Source organism: Enhydra lutris, unplaced genomic scaffold, assembly GCF_002288905.1.
Source record: "Enhydra lutris kenyoni isolate GAN:26980312 unplaced genomic scaffold, ASM228890v2 scaffoldscaffold2, whole genome shotgun sequence".
In the NCBI taxonomy this organism is placed as follows: domain Eukaryota; kingdom Metazoa; phylum Chordata; class Mammalia; order Carnivora; family Mustelidae; genus Enhydra; species Enhydra lutris.
The window spans coordinates 55,744,808-55,761,389 of NW_019154086.1; the positions used below are offsets into that span (position 1 = coordinate 55,744,808).

Below are 16,582 nucleotides of genomic sequence, written 5' to 3' on the forward strand. Positions count from 1 at the left end.
TAGATTTGGTAGGTTACTTCGTTCTGGCTCTGAGCTGATTTCTGCTGTTTTCCTGCCTCTTCATGTCTCTGGCACAGCAGCGGTGGACCAGGGTGGTGTGGGGAACCGAATAGGCAAAGCCTGGCAGCCCCCTTGCAAACCTATGTCCCACGCTCCCACTCTCAATCCCAGACAGGGACCTGACCACCTTCCATCTCTCTCCAGGAATTCCCTCCCAGTTTTATTTCAGTTTTTTGGTTTTCATCAACCTTCCTCTCTTGCTTTTGTGGCGACTTCGAGGTAAGTGTTCAGCTGCCATGCACATGTGATGTCTTTCCAGAAACAGAAAACTCACCAGTGGCTGTCAGAGTCAACAGGGCTCCTACAGGACACATTAGCCCCTTTAGGTGACTCAGGCTCATTTCCTTTACTGATTCTTGTTTTGTTTTGTTTTGATAATATTTAAAGTCTTTTAAAATCTTATGCTGAATCCTAATATATAAAATAGATAAGATCCATGATGCTCTTACTGAAGAAGGAATGGAGACCCAGGATTTTGCCTCTTATAAGCAATGCTGCCCACCCCCCCCATGGGGATCCCATAGAAATCTCTATGGAAGCCTAGAACTGCAGAAAACACAGTTTGAAAGCCACCCTCCAAACCATTACAGGGTGACAATATCCACAGTTTCGTTTGTTTTTGTCTTTCCTTTTTAATTAACAGTGCATTATATGGATATGACGCCTTATTTTCTTAATAAATGCATGACTTTTTTCTTGCTTCTGCTGGTAAGAAAGAATAAGATTAAGTTGGGTGGTCCCAAGGCTTATTAGCCTTCTTAATTTTTATATGGCTGACAGAATCTGTAGAACCTATCCCATCTTAGCTAAAGCTCAGCCTTAGGCAATATCCAACCGGTTTAGGGATTTAGATCCTCTAAATGAGTGTAAGGGAACAATCAACACGGGCCTCTAACTCCTGGCTTCTGAAGAAACTGTATCAGTGTGGGCATCAGAGCCAGGGTCTCGCTGCTGGGGGAAGATTATTGGTTGGGAAGTGACAACTGCTCTTTCCTTCAACAATCACCCATCCATTTGGTAAAACCACCCATCCAGCAAATACTTCGTGGGCATCATATGCGAGCCCCTTAAACAACTGGGGTTTGGGTTCGCTCATTCCCGTGTCCCCCACTCCCTTCGCAACCTTCCCATCCCCACCCCCCTACCCCACCCCCACCCCCACCAGCTGCTCAGATTCTAGCATCTTAAGCACAAGATAGGAAATTTGAACCAGGGGATCAAAGAGCTTGCTGCTGAACTCATGGCTGTAGACTGTCAGAGTGGGCAAAACTATCCCTAAACGCCTTAGACGTCTACTGCCATTGCCAAGATAAACAACACAACCTTCTTAGGGCTTCCTCAAAGCTCCCACCTAACAGCTTGGACTCATTTCCATCCTGCGGGCCCCGTGAGCGAATGAAAGCCAGCCCTGCCTGCCGAGACGCTGCCCCGAAGAACGAACTTTACGTTTGAAGCCACAAGACTAATTTGTTTATTAGGTGTGTTCTAGTAAGTTGAGGAGGGGGCATTTTTTTTTGGCAAATAAATAAATAAATAATCAGACAAAAGGCGACTCTGGGGCCAAGGAGGAGCTCAGGAAGAGGAGGCGGAGTCTTTGCATAGTTCTACATGAACGCAAGGTGGCAGCAGTGGGCAACGCGGGTTTGCAGCTGAAATGCGGCACTTGCAAAAACCAGAAACAGGAGGCTTCGAGAAAGAGGAGAAGGTCAGAAGGTGACTAACTATTTCTTTATCACAGAGACTGTGGTGTGGAACATTCGTCCTCTCTCCTGGGAGGCTGGAGGCGGCATCTTACATGATCTGCCTGGGCATCCCGTAGCCGGTCATGCCTGCCTGGGAAGCTCCCTTGTTGCTGCCCATCTGCAGGCCAATTACGTTCTGTCCCTGGCGAAGCTGCTCCTCTGAAAATCCTCTCCGATTCTGCTGAGCTTTCCTGGGCAGAGGAAGTGAGGGGAATCAGGTCATTCTGACAGTCTTCAAACCCTTTCCAGGATATGCAGTTAGAATGGACCGGGGTTGGGTTGGCGGGGGAGGGGGGGGGGGGGGGGGGGGGGGGGGGGGAGGGGGTTGTCCGTCACTGGATAGAACACAAGATCACCAAATAGAATAGTAAGCCTTGTACTGAGCTACAGTACTGATAGCAACTATGCTCCTACCCCGGGCTATGGTCCTACCCTGGGCTATGCTCCTACCCTGGGCTATGGTCCTACCCCGGGCTATGCTCCTACCCTGGACTGTGCTCCTGCCCTGGCTGTGGTCCTATCATGAGCTACGTGCCTACTCCAAGTATGCTGCATGATATATGAGCTCTCTACTCCTTAGAACCCAGATGATTTTTTAGAATTTGCATGAAAGAATTAGGGGTACCTCTCTGAAGACTTCACTCTCAGATAACTTTCCTGTCACCCACTCTCTCACAGTTACCTCAAGCCCTTGTGCAAATTACCAACAGCTCTTCTGACAAAGCAGGTCATTAATCCCAATCCACCTTTCCCTGTGTCGGTCCAAGTGTTAATGCTCCCGTTTTAGAGCCACAGGACCTAGGTGTCAAGGAGGAAACGCTTCGTACTCTTCGCCAGAGGTCAGCAAGCTTCAGTAAAGAGCCAGATAGTAGGTAATTTTGGTTTTGTGGGTCATATAAACCATGGTATGTCACTAACAAAGTGGGGACTAAAACCGGAGTTTCCACTAGCCAGTATCTAGGAGGTTTTTGGACCAGATTCATTTAAACTTGTACTTTTTTATAACTGTCTAGAAGAAGAAGGAGTGAGTAGGGAAATGTAGGGTCAGTTATCTTCTACAAAGTGCTCTTTTGTCCTCAACGCCCACTGAGCTACTGGGTTGAGTTTATGTTCGCTTGCTTCCCCCCACCCCTGAAAACAGCAACAACAGCCGCAAAATAAATCCTTTACTGACATGACCACATAAGATGTTATCCAGACCAGGCCACCCTTGAAAGTGAAAGTGACCATTATCAATAAGCGCACTGGGACAACAGGCACAAACCAGGGCACATTTTCCCTTCATCGAGAGCAAGAATAAATGGATAAATGAGTTGACTTGGGGCTTCTTAGATCATAATAAAACCAAGTTCAGAGCTCAAGCCCCCTCTGAGAAAAACCAGCCAGTCCTACTCGGCCTCTTGAGAAAGAGCATGGCCCAAGCCCGAGGGCCCAGTATCTAGCAGGAAACACTCAACCAATTCTGCCCTGGGTGGGCTGTTGGCCTCATGGCAGCATGGGTCTTTCCTCACTCTCAGGTATCAGCTGGGGGACCAGGATAAGGACATAAGGACTTTATGTCGTAACAACCTCTGAGGCTTCAGATGCTCTCTCTGGTAGGATCTTCCTCTGCTGGGGGTCAGCGGGGTACAAGGAAGCAGGAAGTGATACTCACCTGTGAAACCAGGATGGCTCTCCCCGATAACAGCCATCATCCTTGGTGACCGCGACGCTGCCGAGAGCCATCAGCGTCCTCTGCACGGCTGCCATGTCCTTCCCTGCAAGCCAACAGAGAAATGAGGGCCAAGCCTGTGTCAGGGCTGAGGAATCTGGAAGGATGGGGCCGGCCCTCTGGAAAGGAAGTTCTGATAGGAGGCTGTCGGCAATCCCATCCCAGGGAGGGGGACAGCAAACGCTTCTCTAAGCCCTGAAGATAACTGTAGCAGAACTTCCCAGGAGGGATCAAAAAATCACCTTCCTACTCTCTGTGTGACTTGCCCAGTTTCTCATCCTTACAGAGTTGCCATATGAGTAAAACATTCCAAACTCCTATCTGTTCAGATACAGGGAGGTCCCTACCCTGGGCAGAGGCCCTCGCCTCCATGGGTTCTAGAGGCTGTGGCTAGGGGAAAGCCTGTGGCTAGGCTTGCAAGCTGGTCCACAGAAGAGAATTTTCCTCAGGACTGAAGTGGGGGGCGGGGAGGAAACTAGAAAGAAGTTGTTTTGGGATGACTTAAATGCGCCTAACCCCAGGTGCCTCCTCTCTTTCACTTTCTCTGGGTTAAACGGGTCTAAAATCACCCAAGTGCCTCCCATGAAGTACTCACTTGGCTCTCGGGGCTGGAGACGCGCACGCGAAGGAAAGCCAATCAACACAGAAAGCACTCGATGTGACACAAACGAGAGGCCCTTTATTTTGTGCAGCCTGGAAGGAGCTAACCGGAGATGATACATAGCTGGCTTGTGGGGCGTGTGTGTGTGTGTGTGTGTGTGTGTGTGTGAGAGAGAGAGAGAGAGAGAGAGAGATGTGTGTGTGTTGTCCCCCTTCACACAGTGGGAGAAGGAACATGGTTATCTGAGGAGCCCAGTGGCCCTGAACCCACAGAGAAGGCCACTGGCCCTACGAGTCAGCCTGTTCCTCCTGTCTTTCTGCCTTTCCTCCCTTCCAGCTGACTGCCAGGCCCTGGACTGGGAAAGATGCTACCGTGCGGTCAGCGCCGACTGAGAACCAGATGTGTGGAGTGTGGAGAGCAAAGCTCAAGGCACAGAGCAGCGTTCAGCAGGGCAGGTAGGGGGGCGGGTCAAGCTATGAAAGTTAACGGCAAGTGTCGGAGCATCTGGATGGCTCATTGGGTTAAGCCTCTGTCTTCGGCTCAGGTCATGATCTCAGGGTCCTGGGATTGAGCCCCGCTCAATTGAGCCCCTGCTCAGCAGGGAGCCTGCTTCCCCTCTCTGTCTGCCTCTCTGCCTACTTGTGATCTCTCTCACTCTCTCTCTGTGTCAAATAAATAAATAAAATCTTTTTTTTTAATTTTTTTTTTAATTTGACAGAGAGAGAGAGAGAGAGAAAGAGATCACAAGTAGGCAGGGAGGCAGACAGAGAGAGGGGGGGAAGCAGGCTCTCTGCTAAGCAGAGAGCCCGATGCGGGACTCGATCCCGGGACCCTGAGATCATGACCTGAGCTGAAGGCAGAGGCTTAACCCACTGAGCCACCCAGGCACCCTAAATAAATAAAATCTTTAAAAGAAAGAAAGAAATACTAGAAGGCCCTCCTTGGGGGCGCCTGGGGGGGGCTCAGTCTGTGAAGCCTTTGATGTTCAGTCTCGGCTCAGGTTGAGATCTCAGGCTCCATGCTCAGCGGAGAGTCTGCTTGAGATCCACTCCCTCTGCTCCCTCCTCCATTCATGCCCTCGCTCCCTCTCACTCTCAAATAAATAAATCTTTAAAAAAAAAAGGCCCACTTTGCACTGAGTGAACCATCTGTGGTCTTCTCAGCCGGGCTCCTGCAGCTCGGTCACCAGGGAATACAGAATTACAGGAGAGAGGCAGACGGAGAGCAAGACCGGAGTAAAACTCTCATGAAACAAACCATTAAGGCCCACAGAGGAGGTTCCGTTCAGGATGTCCATCTATTCAACGAGGAGAGAGAGACAGCAGATCCTCCTTCCCTCACTTTTCTTCCCCACCCCATTAACCGCAGGGTGATTTCCGGGATTCTGAGGCGAGGGCGGTTGGCAGACAGCTGCCTGGAGGCAGAGCTGTCAGAGGAGAGGCCCCGGGTGCAAGAGCGGCTGGGGGTGGGGGTGGGGGTGGTGCAGGTCAGAGTCTGTGGCAGCAGATGGGCGGAGGAGGGCACAGGGAATAGTGAGACACGAGAGCAAGCCCCGAGGTGGTTACGAGAGTGACTTCTCGCCACAGATAAAAAGCTTTTCTCTAATCATCACTGTGTAATGCGATCCTTTTTTTTTTTTTTTTTTTTTTTTTTACTAGAGCTGTAGTGATAATATTCTGAAGGATCACTCTGGAAAGAGATAGGGAGAGGGTCTGCTCTTTAAATAGCGAGCCAGTGAAGGGAGCCTAGAACAATGATTAAACACAGGGAGATTCAGGAAGGTTAGAGTGCATCACTTAGCTCTGCTCTGTACAAGGAGCACACAGGATGTCTGTTTCTGCTGGATGGAAAGAGCAGGTCTGCTGAGCCCTGGAGCTGGGCACTGTGCAACCTGACACCCAGCAAGTCAGCCACAGATAGGACCCCGCGGCCACGGGCACAGCAGCGAGCTGTGTTAGTGCATACACCCAGCCTCCTTCCGGAGTCGCTAGCTGGTGTGCATACCGCATGGACCCAGGCAGGAACGAGAGAAGAACGTTGGGGGCAACGGTAAGACATCCAGCAACCCACCCACCCTCACCCTGGAGCATGGAAGAGGGAGCAACGACATGATTGGGGGCAGAAGAAGCTAGGGAAGGAGTTCTGTATTTAACAGGGACACAATGGAGAAGTTTTTCTTTTTTTTTTTTTTTTTTTTTAGTTTGACAGACAGAGATCACAAGTAGGCAGAGAGGCAGGCAGAGAAGGAGAGGGGGAAGCAGGCTCCCTGCTGAGCAGAGAGTCTGATGCAGGACCCGATTCCAAGACCCCGAGATCACGACCTGAGCCAAAGGCAGAAGCTTTAACCCACTGAACCACCCAGGTGCCCTGGAGAAGTTTTTCTTAAGAAATGTCCCAAGGAGAGAGATTTGCTATAAATTCAAGGCTAGACACTTTATTATACATGACATCAACCCAATGGAATTGATATTATTGCCTCCGGTGTAGGGATGGGAAACCTAATTCAGGGAGGTTAGTGAACATGTCCAGTCACTCAGCAAGTAAACCAGAGCCCGACTCTGGCTCAGGTGTCGGAATGCAAAGTCTGCAAACTGTCCACCAGGCCACCGTCTCCCATGGGTCCCCATCACAGGGTGGTTGGGATGCCACGTTCCTCAGTGATCAGAGATGATCTGAAGGGGTGGCAGTGGCTGCTTCAGTGCCAAGGCTAAAGGGAATGCACAGGGGGACAAAACTGGGTCACAGTCCTTGGTGCCCATTAGCACAAGGGTACCAACCCTTGGTAAAGTCTTTGAGTGTTTTTGTCTGGAACAATTTCTCCAGGTCTCAACTCAAATAAGGTTATAGCAAGAGGAAGAGTTGGCAGGGGTAGAGTCCCCCATCAGCGTGCCAGTCAAGTTTTTCATTGCCAAGATTCTAAGTAACACTATGAACAGAAATCTGCCTCTCTACCTTGTCTAGCTGACTTTCCTGACGTGTCTGGTTTGCTTTCTAACAGATGTTCCTTATGAGGAGCTCCAGCATTCTCGGATTGGTGGAATGGCCCGAGGGTCCTTTTCTAGCCTCCTGTCTCTTACCAGTTCAGAATTCCAGATCCCATGTTGCTGGAGAGAGGGGGCCATTTGCAAAGACTTTCTGTAACTTGGGGTCACATACTCAATGTCTAGAGGAACAACGAGGTCAAGGAGCATCTGTGAATCTTGTCATCACCCGCCTAGAACATATCACTTCAGGAGTTTTTCCAAGCCTCTTGGACTACTTATGAGATGCTGTGGGGGAGATCTCCTCAAAAATATGAATTTTGACATCACTCCCCTGAGAGATGGGAAATTCGGCAGGCATGGGGTGGAAGCTCTGGAATTTCATATTTTTAATCATCTCCCTAGGCAGTTAATACCATCGGGTAAGTTTGAGAAACATGATGACTCTCAAACTAGACTGTTCTTAACAGTCAGATTCTAGAGCGATCTCCTGGGATGATTCTGATACAGCCAGATGGATAGGCACCCCTGCCCTGGCACTTTGGTTTTCCTTTTTTTTTTTTTTTTTAAGATATTATTTTTTATTTATTTGACAGAGAGAGAGAGAGAGAGAGAGATCACAAGTAGGCAGAGAGACAGGCAGAATGAGAGGGGAAGCAGGCTCCCTGCTGAGCAGAGAGCCTGATGCAGGACTCAATCCCAGCACCCTGAGATCATGACCTGAGCTGAAGGCAGAGGCTTAACCCACTGAGCCACCCAGGAGCCCTAGTTTTCCGGTTTTTTTAAAAACATCGTCATGTCTGGCACATGGTAAGTTACTACGTAACATTCCTTAAGCAATAACTCCTCCCTTCAGAGCTATCTCCCACAAAATCAAATGGTAAAGTCAATAATTAGAAGGGCTCTGATCGAAGTCGGGAGCCAGCTCAGAATCCTGGCACCATGCAATCTCTTTGCTTCCTGAGAGCTACCAAAGATATTTGGCAAGACAACTTGAAAACCGCTGCTGAAGGCTTTTCTTCCGAGAAAAAAAAGAACGGTCTTAAAAGTGCTGGGGATTTTCTAGATGCTGAGTCCTTGGTGGTGACCTAAAAATGAGACCACTGGTCATTAAAAGGGGAAGTGACACAGGGAGTAGGAGGCACCAGGTCCACGAACAGCTCAGCATCAGCTCAGCGTTTTGATCGGGCAACGAGGACTCTTCTAGCCTCCTCTTATGGGAGGGGCTGATACGAGATTTGGAATTGTGGAAAATGAGACAGTGGTGCGGCACAGTAGTCTCCCTCATCTCAGCTGGCCAGCCTTTTCTCAGAGTCTCCATATCTGGGTGTGCCCTTTCTCCTGCCTTATCACAGAATGTGTTTCCCCAGGTGTGGTCTTGCCCTCCTGACTATGAAATGATAACCTCTGAGGGCTGGGGCAAAGGGTGCTGTATTGTCAGGTCACTGCCCCACCTCCAACTGGGATTTTTTTTTTTTTTTAACCCAGTGTGGGGCTTGAACTTGAGACCCTGACATCAAGACCTGAGCTGAGATCAAGACCTGAGCTAAGATCAAGAATTGGCACCTGGGGGGCGCCTGGGTGGCTCAGTGGGTTAAAGCCTCTGCCTTCAGCTCAGGTCATGATCTCAGGGTCCTGGGATCAAGCCCCACATCGTGCTCAAGCCTGCTTCCCCCTCTCTCTCTCTGCCTGCCTCTCTGCCTATTTGTGATCTTTGTCTGTCAAATAAATAAATAAAATCTTAAAAAAAAAAAAAAGGAGTTGGATGCTTAACTGAGCCACCCAGGCGTCCCACCACCAGGGATACTTAAACAAGGATTTTCTCTCTCTTGAATTTTGTTTATTACTTTCATGATATCTTATGTATGTCTTTGGGAAGAAAAAAATAATCAGAAGGGTGAAAGAGAAATAAAAAAGACCAGAGAAAGGTCATTTGGGTGGGTGATATCAGACTGGACATTCTACTTTCAATACTGAAAGTTTTTTTTACAGTTTGTAGTCCAAACTCTTTGCTTCAGAGCTACTTCCATTTCTTTTCTTTTCTTTCTTTCTTTTTTTTAATCAGCCTTAACTCATCTTTGTTATTCCTGGAATACTGACCTTTTTCATCTTTCTGGAACCATTTCTTATTTCCCTGAGTAATAACTTAGGCATGACCCCAGTTCGCTACTCAAGGTAGAGGTCAAAGGAGAAAGGTCAGAGAACAGAATGGGCCTGCTCTGTGAGTTTTATAAATTTTTGTTGCTTGCCTTCCTGGGGACACTCTGTCAGGTGGTGGTTCTCAAAGTGGGGTTCCCAGGCCAGCAGAAATAGCATCACCTATGAATTGGTATGAAACCAAATTCCTGGGTCTTACCCCAGATTTAATGCCTCAGAAATTCTGGGGCTGTGTTTTTCTAAGCCTGCCAGGTGATTCTGATGGGCCCCGGAGGCTGGGAACCACTGCTGAAGGAAAACCCTGCCAAACATGATCACGAGCAGCACTTGTGGGAGCGGCGCTGGCAGCTCTTCTGACGGAAAAGGAGGCTGCTCACAACAGGCATGTGGGATGACTCAGGTCACTACAGGTACCTCACAAGATCCCAAAATGTCTCTCAAGTTGGGTGAAATCTCATAGCTCTTGCTGTGAAGGAATGACACACACAGCAGCACCTCCCCAGGGAGTATATTTGGACCTTCCAGGCAGTCCTATCCCCAATATACACTACACTCCTCCCTAACTCCTTGTCATCATGGAAGGGGAACAGGGAGCCAGGGCAGAACCACACGTCCAGGACCCTTGTCAGTAGGACGGCTGAGAAAAGTCATCAGACTGGATTGATCTTTGAGTCTTGCCTGCTCGAGCATTCTAGAATTCTCCCTGCCTAAGGCTTGCTCACTGTGTGGTGATGCCAAGAAACCAAAAGGTTAGTTGCTGGTGGGCTTGTAATAGGGGAAGGAAGCCAATATGTATTGGGTGTCTATTAGCCAGGCATTGTGCTAGGCATTTTACACATTTAGTCCTTACAAGAACCCTCTGAGAAAGACACTAGACCTACTTACAGAGAAGGAAACTGAGACTCTCAGAAGCTAAGCACGTAAACAAGTTGACAAAGCTGGGATGCAGAAGTAGTTTCAACCCATCTGCCTGACTCCAAACTCATGCTCTTTCCACCAAGATCTCTAGGGTCTTGGGGCACCTGGGTGGCTCAGTGGGTTAAAGCCTCTGCCTTCGGCTCAGGTCATGATCCCAGGGTCCTGGGATCGAGCCCCACATTGGGCTCTCTGCTCAGCAGGGAGCCCGCTTCCCCCTCTCTCTCCGCCCGCCTCTCTGCCTTCTTGTGATCTCTGTCAAATAAATAAATAAAATCTTTAAAAAAAAAAAAGATCTCTGGGGTCTGGAATTGGCAAAGCCATATACTGCACGGAAAGACATCAGGAGGGTAATGACCACGAGATGGAAAAAAGACAAAAAGGAGACGTGCAAAGCCAGCCCCTCCGTGATGGAGAAATGGCTGATGCAGTGAAGACACCACCGATGACAGAGAGAAAATGTCATCCAGGCAACCCCACCAGCTTCTGCCTGAAACCATTCACGAACTCCATCTGTTCCAAGACAGAACATGCGTCTTTCTAGCCTTGCTCCTCCCGCCCTCATTGTCCATTTCTCCTACAAAAGAACAGGCCAATGACAACAGTATTTTCTTTCTTTTTTTTTTTAAGATTTTTTTTTTTTAATTTGACAGAGAGATCACCAGTAGGCAGAGAGGCAAGCAGAGAGAGGGAAGCAGGCTCCCCGCTGAGCAGAGACCCCGATGCGGGGCTCGATCCCAGGACCCTGAGATCATGACCTGAGCCGAAGGCAGAGGCTTAACCCACTGAGCCACTCAGGCGCCTCGACAACAGTCATTTTCACACTGCCACCATACATTATGTTCGATGATCACCAGCCACTACACTAAGTACTTTCTAATGCATCACCCCATTCCATCCTCATGTCAACCCTGTGAAATAGACACTATTACCCCATTTTACAGCTGAGAAAGTCGAAGCTTGGAAAAGTTCACTGAGAGGTGGTGGAGTTGAGATGTGAACAAGGCAGTCTAATTTCTGACTCAGAAATCTGTATTCTATCAGCTTCCAGGGTAAGTTTTCTTTGAGTCTTTCTGACCAGCACATTCCCTAGCTCTCACGTGTTCTCTCTCATTCTCTCTCTGTCTCTGTCTCTCTCACACACCTCCTTTTCCTGATTCTTCCTTTTCTCCTTCTCACTTTCCCTCCACAGGAAAGACACTGATGTTGCTCACCTGAGTCATGGGCAGTTGAGACACCCCTTCCGGGTGCCCGTGGCAAATCCGGAACCTGCCAGGCATTGAGCTTCCATCATCCAAGAGAAGGACTTCTCCAGTCCTCTAAGCGGCCCTCAGCCCTCGCTTCTTCCCCAGCCCTGAAAGGGATTGCTCACCCCCAGCTTCCTCCCAGGGGAACCTTAGTAGCTTTGTCTCTAATATCCCTGTGCTTGGGTTGTTTTCTGGGCCATTGAGCCCTGATGTCCTTTTCAAAGCTCTGAACCTTTTATTCTGGTAGCTCCCAAGTCCATTTCAAACATTCGACTGTGCCTCTAAAAGGGGTTTCAGGACAATGGGTCCATCCAGGGCGCCTGCCTCTCTAAAAAACAGAACCCCAAATGAGAAGGCACTCGGCAAGCCTGGGTTTGCGGCTCCTGCGGCTTTATTCATCTACAACATCAGAGCCCCATGGAGTCACTGGGTGGCCAAGGGCAACAGACCCCTGCTGGGAAGATGCCAAACAGGGAAGACGGGGAGCAGGAAGCAGAGGAGGAAAAGAAGTCCCCAGGTGAAGAAGGTTGGACTGGCGGCAGCCACAGCCACCACAGCCACAGGGCATGGAATCGGGGGTGAATAGCAATAAACTGAAAACCACCGGCAGAACGCTGGGAAAATGTGGCAGGGAGCTAAGCAAACGGCTAATTCAATAGCTGTATGTATAAACACGCACACCCTCATAGGCACGCAGACACATGCCAGCCCTCTGGTTGCTCCTCCCCAAACATGAGCCACTGTGGGCTCTGGCAGAAAGGACCCAGTCTCATCCCTTGGTCCACTCTGCTGTCCGACGGGTCTCACCCTGGCCTTGCTCGAGGCAGCTCTGCCCCTCCCTTCTCTGCCCAGAGCCACCTGCCTTGCCACCCCTCGCCCCACGGTACGGTAACCAGCCCTGGCCTGAGCCTCTGTCAGTGATCCTGAACATCCCCTATAATGCTTAGGACTCTTCCTGAACCTCAGTCCTCAGTGTCCCATGGAGGGGGCCGCCAGAGGCCATTTGGACACCCCTGAGCATCCACTTTCCTATTGTCAGCCATGCCTACCTACATGCCAGGTCAGCCACGACACCTTGGAGGGAGTCCCCTTCTTTGCCTCTCAAGGTCCATACTTTTTCCCCCCGAAGATGAGACTCCTCAGTGTCTGCCTCATCTCCTGTTTTCTAGCAGCATTAACCTGGCCTGGAGCCTGCCCGTCTACTACCCTACCTTGGGCTGCCACAGTCAGTCTCCCTTCTGCTTCTTGACCTCCCTTTCCCTTAAGAAGTATGAACATACATGGCTGGGGCAGGCGCTGTAGACCTCCCCCTGCTCTGTAATCAGGGATCCAGTGCTCCCTCGAACCCTCCTCTTCACTGCCAGCCCCTCCTGGAGATAAAGTTTCCCTGCATGGTCTTGGATAAACGTGCAAAGGCAAGTAAACAGCCTCAGTCACGTAAAGACGGGAAAGCACACTCGGGGTCCCCATCTCCCACAGACCTCCCACTTTCTTCCTCTTCCTACACACTTTCTGTACCTGGGGGGCTCACTCTTCTATTCACAAGAACTGCCTAGTGCGGGGGCTCCATCATTCTGTCCCACAGACCCCTGACTCTACCCCCTCATCTCCGTCTTCCTCAGTCACTGCTGGGATACAACAACCCGCTCCTGGTGCAGGTGAAGGAGACAGAGACGGTCAGAGCATGGCACGGCTTACGGGTTGAGGCCCTATCCTCCCAGCATCAGAGAGACCAGCTTTGAGTCCCCCCTCTGCTGCTAGTTCCTGGCCATATGGTGGAACAAGTAATTACAGGCAAGCTTCAGCATCGTCTTCTAGGAAATGGGGAAGTTAACAACACCCCATAGAATTGTAGGAGTACTGATTGGCAATACACAGTAAATGCCTTCCACCTGCCTCCTGCATGGGAAACCGTCCACAGGCACCACTATCTTTATTGCTGGGAAAATCATCCTCGTTTTGATCTAAAGAGCAGAAACCAAGCCTCACCTGTGACATCCACGAGGACGTGGAGGTGAACATCCCCAAAGTCCCACGCCAGTCCCAAAGGACCGGATATCTGAGTTCCTCCATAATGGCAAACACAGGTAACCTGACGGGGGTCTTGGGATTCTAATAACTGGCATGTGAAAGACACAGGAAATACCACTGCACTGGGTGTCCTATGGGTAGAACCGCTGATAACACCCAGGGCCAGCGAGCATGAGGCTCTGTACCTCCAGAGCCTGGCCGGCTTCGCATGGGACAGTTGCATGGAGGGGCACACACATTTGGGCTCAAGGGGGACACGAGGCCCTATAACCATGGGTCTCAAATTCTTGGACACTGTCTCCAGTCACAACATTTTCCCCGATAATGGTGGTTGGTTAAGTACGTCCAGAAATGGGATTTGATTTTTATGCCTCATAAGACTCCTTCAGTCAAGTCACAAATGTGAAAGAAAGAATTATGTGTCACACTTCCTGAGCGGAATACATATCTGGAAGGTGAGTCCCCAAGCCCTCTGACAACAGTTTAGTAAAAGGTCGGGGTGCTCTTGCTTTCTCAGATTGAATGACACAACTGCGCCTGGCGGCTTTGTCTGGAAGCCCCGCCGCTGGTGAGTCAGAAGCATGCTTACCACCCCCCTTCTCTTCCAGGAGCTACCATTTGTTCTCCAAGAGTACGTTGTGGGAGGGGTCATGGGAACGAACGACATCCATGTAACCATTTTAGCTTCCTCGCAGCGGAGGCCTCCGTTTCCACCCTAGTTTGCTGATGTCCTCGGAGTGTGTGTTCCCTCAGAGGAGGGGACTCTTTTCAATAGCTCATCACAAAGGGGTAGGCTAACAGAGCCCCTGGGTCCGGGCAGCGGATAACCCCACCCCACTGCGCTCCCCACCACAGGGGCACACATGGGCCCAGGGAAGAACACTGGGAGCAGGTTTCACAAAGAGATGGACAAAGTAGAGGGGGAGGGGGGGCAATCCCAAAGGCCCAAGGGCTGTTTACCTTCCCACAGATCCACCGTCTGAAAAATGTCCGTGGTCCTGACACCGTAGATCTCTGCAGCTTTTAGGAACTGGGAGATTTGCTCCATCTGCTTAAAAGCCATCTTTGACTCGGAGATCTTGGGAATGGGCTCCTGTCCTGGTGGGTATAGACTGTTTATCAGCTTGCACAGGACCTGAAGGGAGAAAGGGGAGACAAAATCAGGATTTCTTTTTGTACGTATCCCATCACGGATGCAAGTGAATCCAGGCCCTACAGGGCGCAGCTTACAGGTTTGGGCTGGAACAATTCTTGCGCCCTAGGAAGGCACTGGCTCAGGGCTGGGTGGCCGGGTTCCCATGCCAAATCCCAAAGACCCAGGCGGCCTCACTCCCTGAGCTGTTCCAGACTCCAAGCAGGTCCTGCAGCCTAGGAATCCCCTTCCCTCCTTGCTCCTCCCTTCCTTCCTCTGGAGGAGGGAAAGAATGTTTACAAATAGGGAAAAATGTGTGGTGATGAGACCGTGATTGCAGATTTTCAAGGGAGGGAGGGGAAGTCAAATAATAGAATCTAATACTATGTCTTCTATCAAAAGGCATATCAGAATCAGGCTTCAATAATTCATCGCATATGTGCCAACGATGTATAAAATAACCGAACCAGGTACCATCCTCCTAGTTGCCCCTAACCCAAGTCCTGGGAAACCCGGCAGAAGCAGGGAGCAGCTGTTACGTAACAGTAAATCACAGCCTGCAGGGAAAAGCTGGGCTTGTGGGAATCAGCAGTCCCCAGCCCCCAAACACACCAGAGCCTCTGATCAGAAAAGCAGTTCTCAAATAAGGATTCCCTTCAGTTTCTCGAGAACCCATGCATTCAACAGACATTCGGGACCCCCAGGCAGCAGGGCTCCCAGACAGAAGGGAAGGATGGGAAGGTGTTTAGTCTCCCTGACCCCTTCCTTTGTTGTACTTTGTAACTAACCCATTCCCTGGGCGGGGAGGGGAAATAACTCTCCAAGAGCTGAGGGACCCAAAACCTGGAGAAAGGGAAGGGAAATCCTTATTTCTATTCCCACTGGAAAAAGCAAAAAGGCTTCTAATTTGGCAAGAACTCCAAAGGAAGCTGCCCTGTATCCGGTGGGCGCAGAATCCTCTAAGCCAACTAGGGAATTGTGCGGGAGCCCAGCTCCTCAACCCTGAGGAATAAAGGCATGCCCGTGCCCACCCGGGGAGACACAGAGACTGGCAGCCGCAGCCCCTTCCGCAGCCTCGCCTTGGAAGAGGAAAGCCCTGGAGGGCTTCCCAGCCCACTGCCCCGGCAAGCAAGACCGCTCCGGCCTTACCGTCCCGTCCATTAACCATTGCTGAAAATGAGCCCGGCCGGGGGGCGGGTGCTCTATGTCCTCGGCGCACTGCAGGATGATCCAGTCCACCAGCTTGTTCTCCAGGTCCGCGTCGTACTTCTGCTCGATCTTCTCCTGCACCTCTCGGCTTAAGCCGTAGCTCGGGCCCCGGTTAGCCATCTCTGGAAGACAAGAGAGGACACGCGCGGCATCCACACAATAGCAGCGGCGGCCCCGGGCTCCCTGCGAGCGGGGCTGGGACGTGCGGGGCTGGGCGGTCTGGCCCAGCAGCAGCAGGAGCGGGCAGAAAGCCGGGCGTGGTTTAAATCGAGGAGCCAATGAAGCCGCTGGGGTTTCACCTACCAACGCGAAAGAACAGCGCAGCCACGCGCCGGTGACTCTAGAATAAAGCCCCTGCTGGTCCAGGGGCGCCGGAACGCCCCTCTCGGTCCCGCCTATCGATGGGATGAGATGGGATGAGATGGGATGAGATGATGCGCTCGGACTCACAGTCGAGGCCGAGCCCCCCGGCAGCCGCGCGGGGGGGGGGGGGGGGGGGGGCGGGGGCCTGGGGGAGGGTCCATCCTGTCAGCTGTCCATCTGTCGGGAGTTGCCAAACCACTTTCCCTGTGCCCTGAGGTAACAGTTGTCGGGCTGGACCGGAGGGAGGGGCGGAGAGCCGCAACCATTCACTTGGGAAGCTGCCAGCCAGATTCCATCCAGAAACTTCCATCCTCGTGCGAAACTGTGGTGTCGCAGTTTGACTTAACCAAAGAATGCACCTTTTTAATGCTATTTTTAATCGAAAGATACTAGGAGCATGTTTCCTCAATTAAACAGGGCTCAATGTCAATGT

The 16,582-nt window shown here is 50.8% G+C and overlaps 1 protein-coding gene across 1 annotated transcript; it reads right to left on the reverse strand.

Moving 5' to 3' along the window:
- Positions 1-1,507: 1,507 nt before the first annotated feature.
- On the reverse strand, positions 1,508-16,014 carry LOC111149329 (transgelin 3). The gene is made up of 4 exons (XM_022506326.1): positions 15,727-16,014; positions 14,406-14,580; positions 3,457-3,559; positions 1,508-1,993 (listed from the first exon to the last, which is right to left on the reverse strand). The coding sequence occupies exons 1-4, from the start codon at positions 15,904-15,906 to the stop codon at positions 1,852-1,854; spliced, it is 600 nt and encodes a 199-aa protein (XP_022362034.1). The 5' UTR covers positions 15,907-16,014; the 3' UTR covers positions 1,508-1,851.
- Positions 16,015-16,582: the final 568 nt, after the last annotated feature.

Excerpts from the sequence above, each read along its gene's own strand:
- LOC111149329 (XM_022506326.1), bottom strand. The coding sequence starts at position 15,906 with ATGGCTAACCGGGGCCCGAGCTACGGCTTAAGCCGAGAGGTGCAGGAG. Across the intron at positions 3,560-14,405 it reads GACGGTGGATCTGTGGGAAG|GGAAGGACATGGCAGCCGTG; the intron begins GTAAACAGCCCT and ends GTTGGCTTGCAG. Across the intron at positions 1,994-3,456 it reads GAGCCATCCTGGTTTCACAG|GAAAGCTCAGCAGAATCGGA; the intron begins GTGAGTATCACT and ends TCCTCTGCCCAG.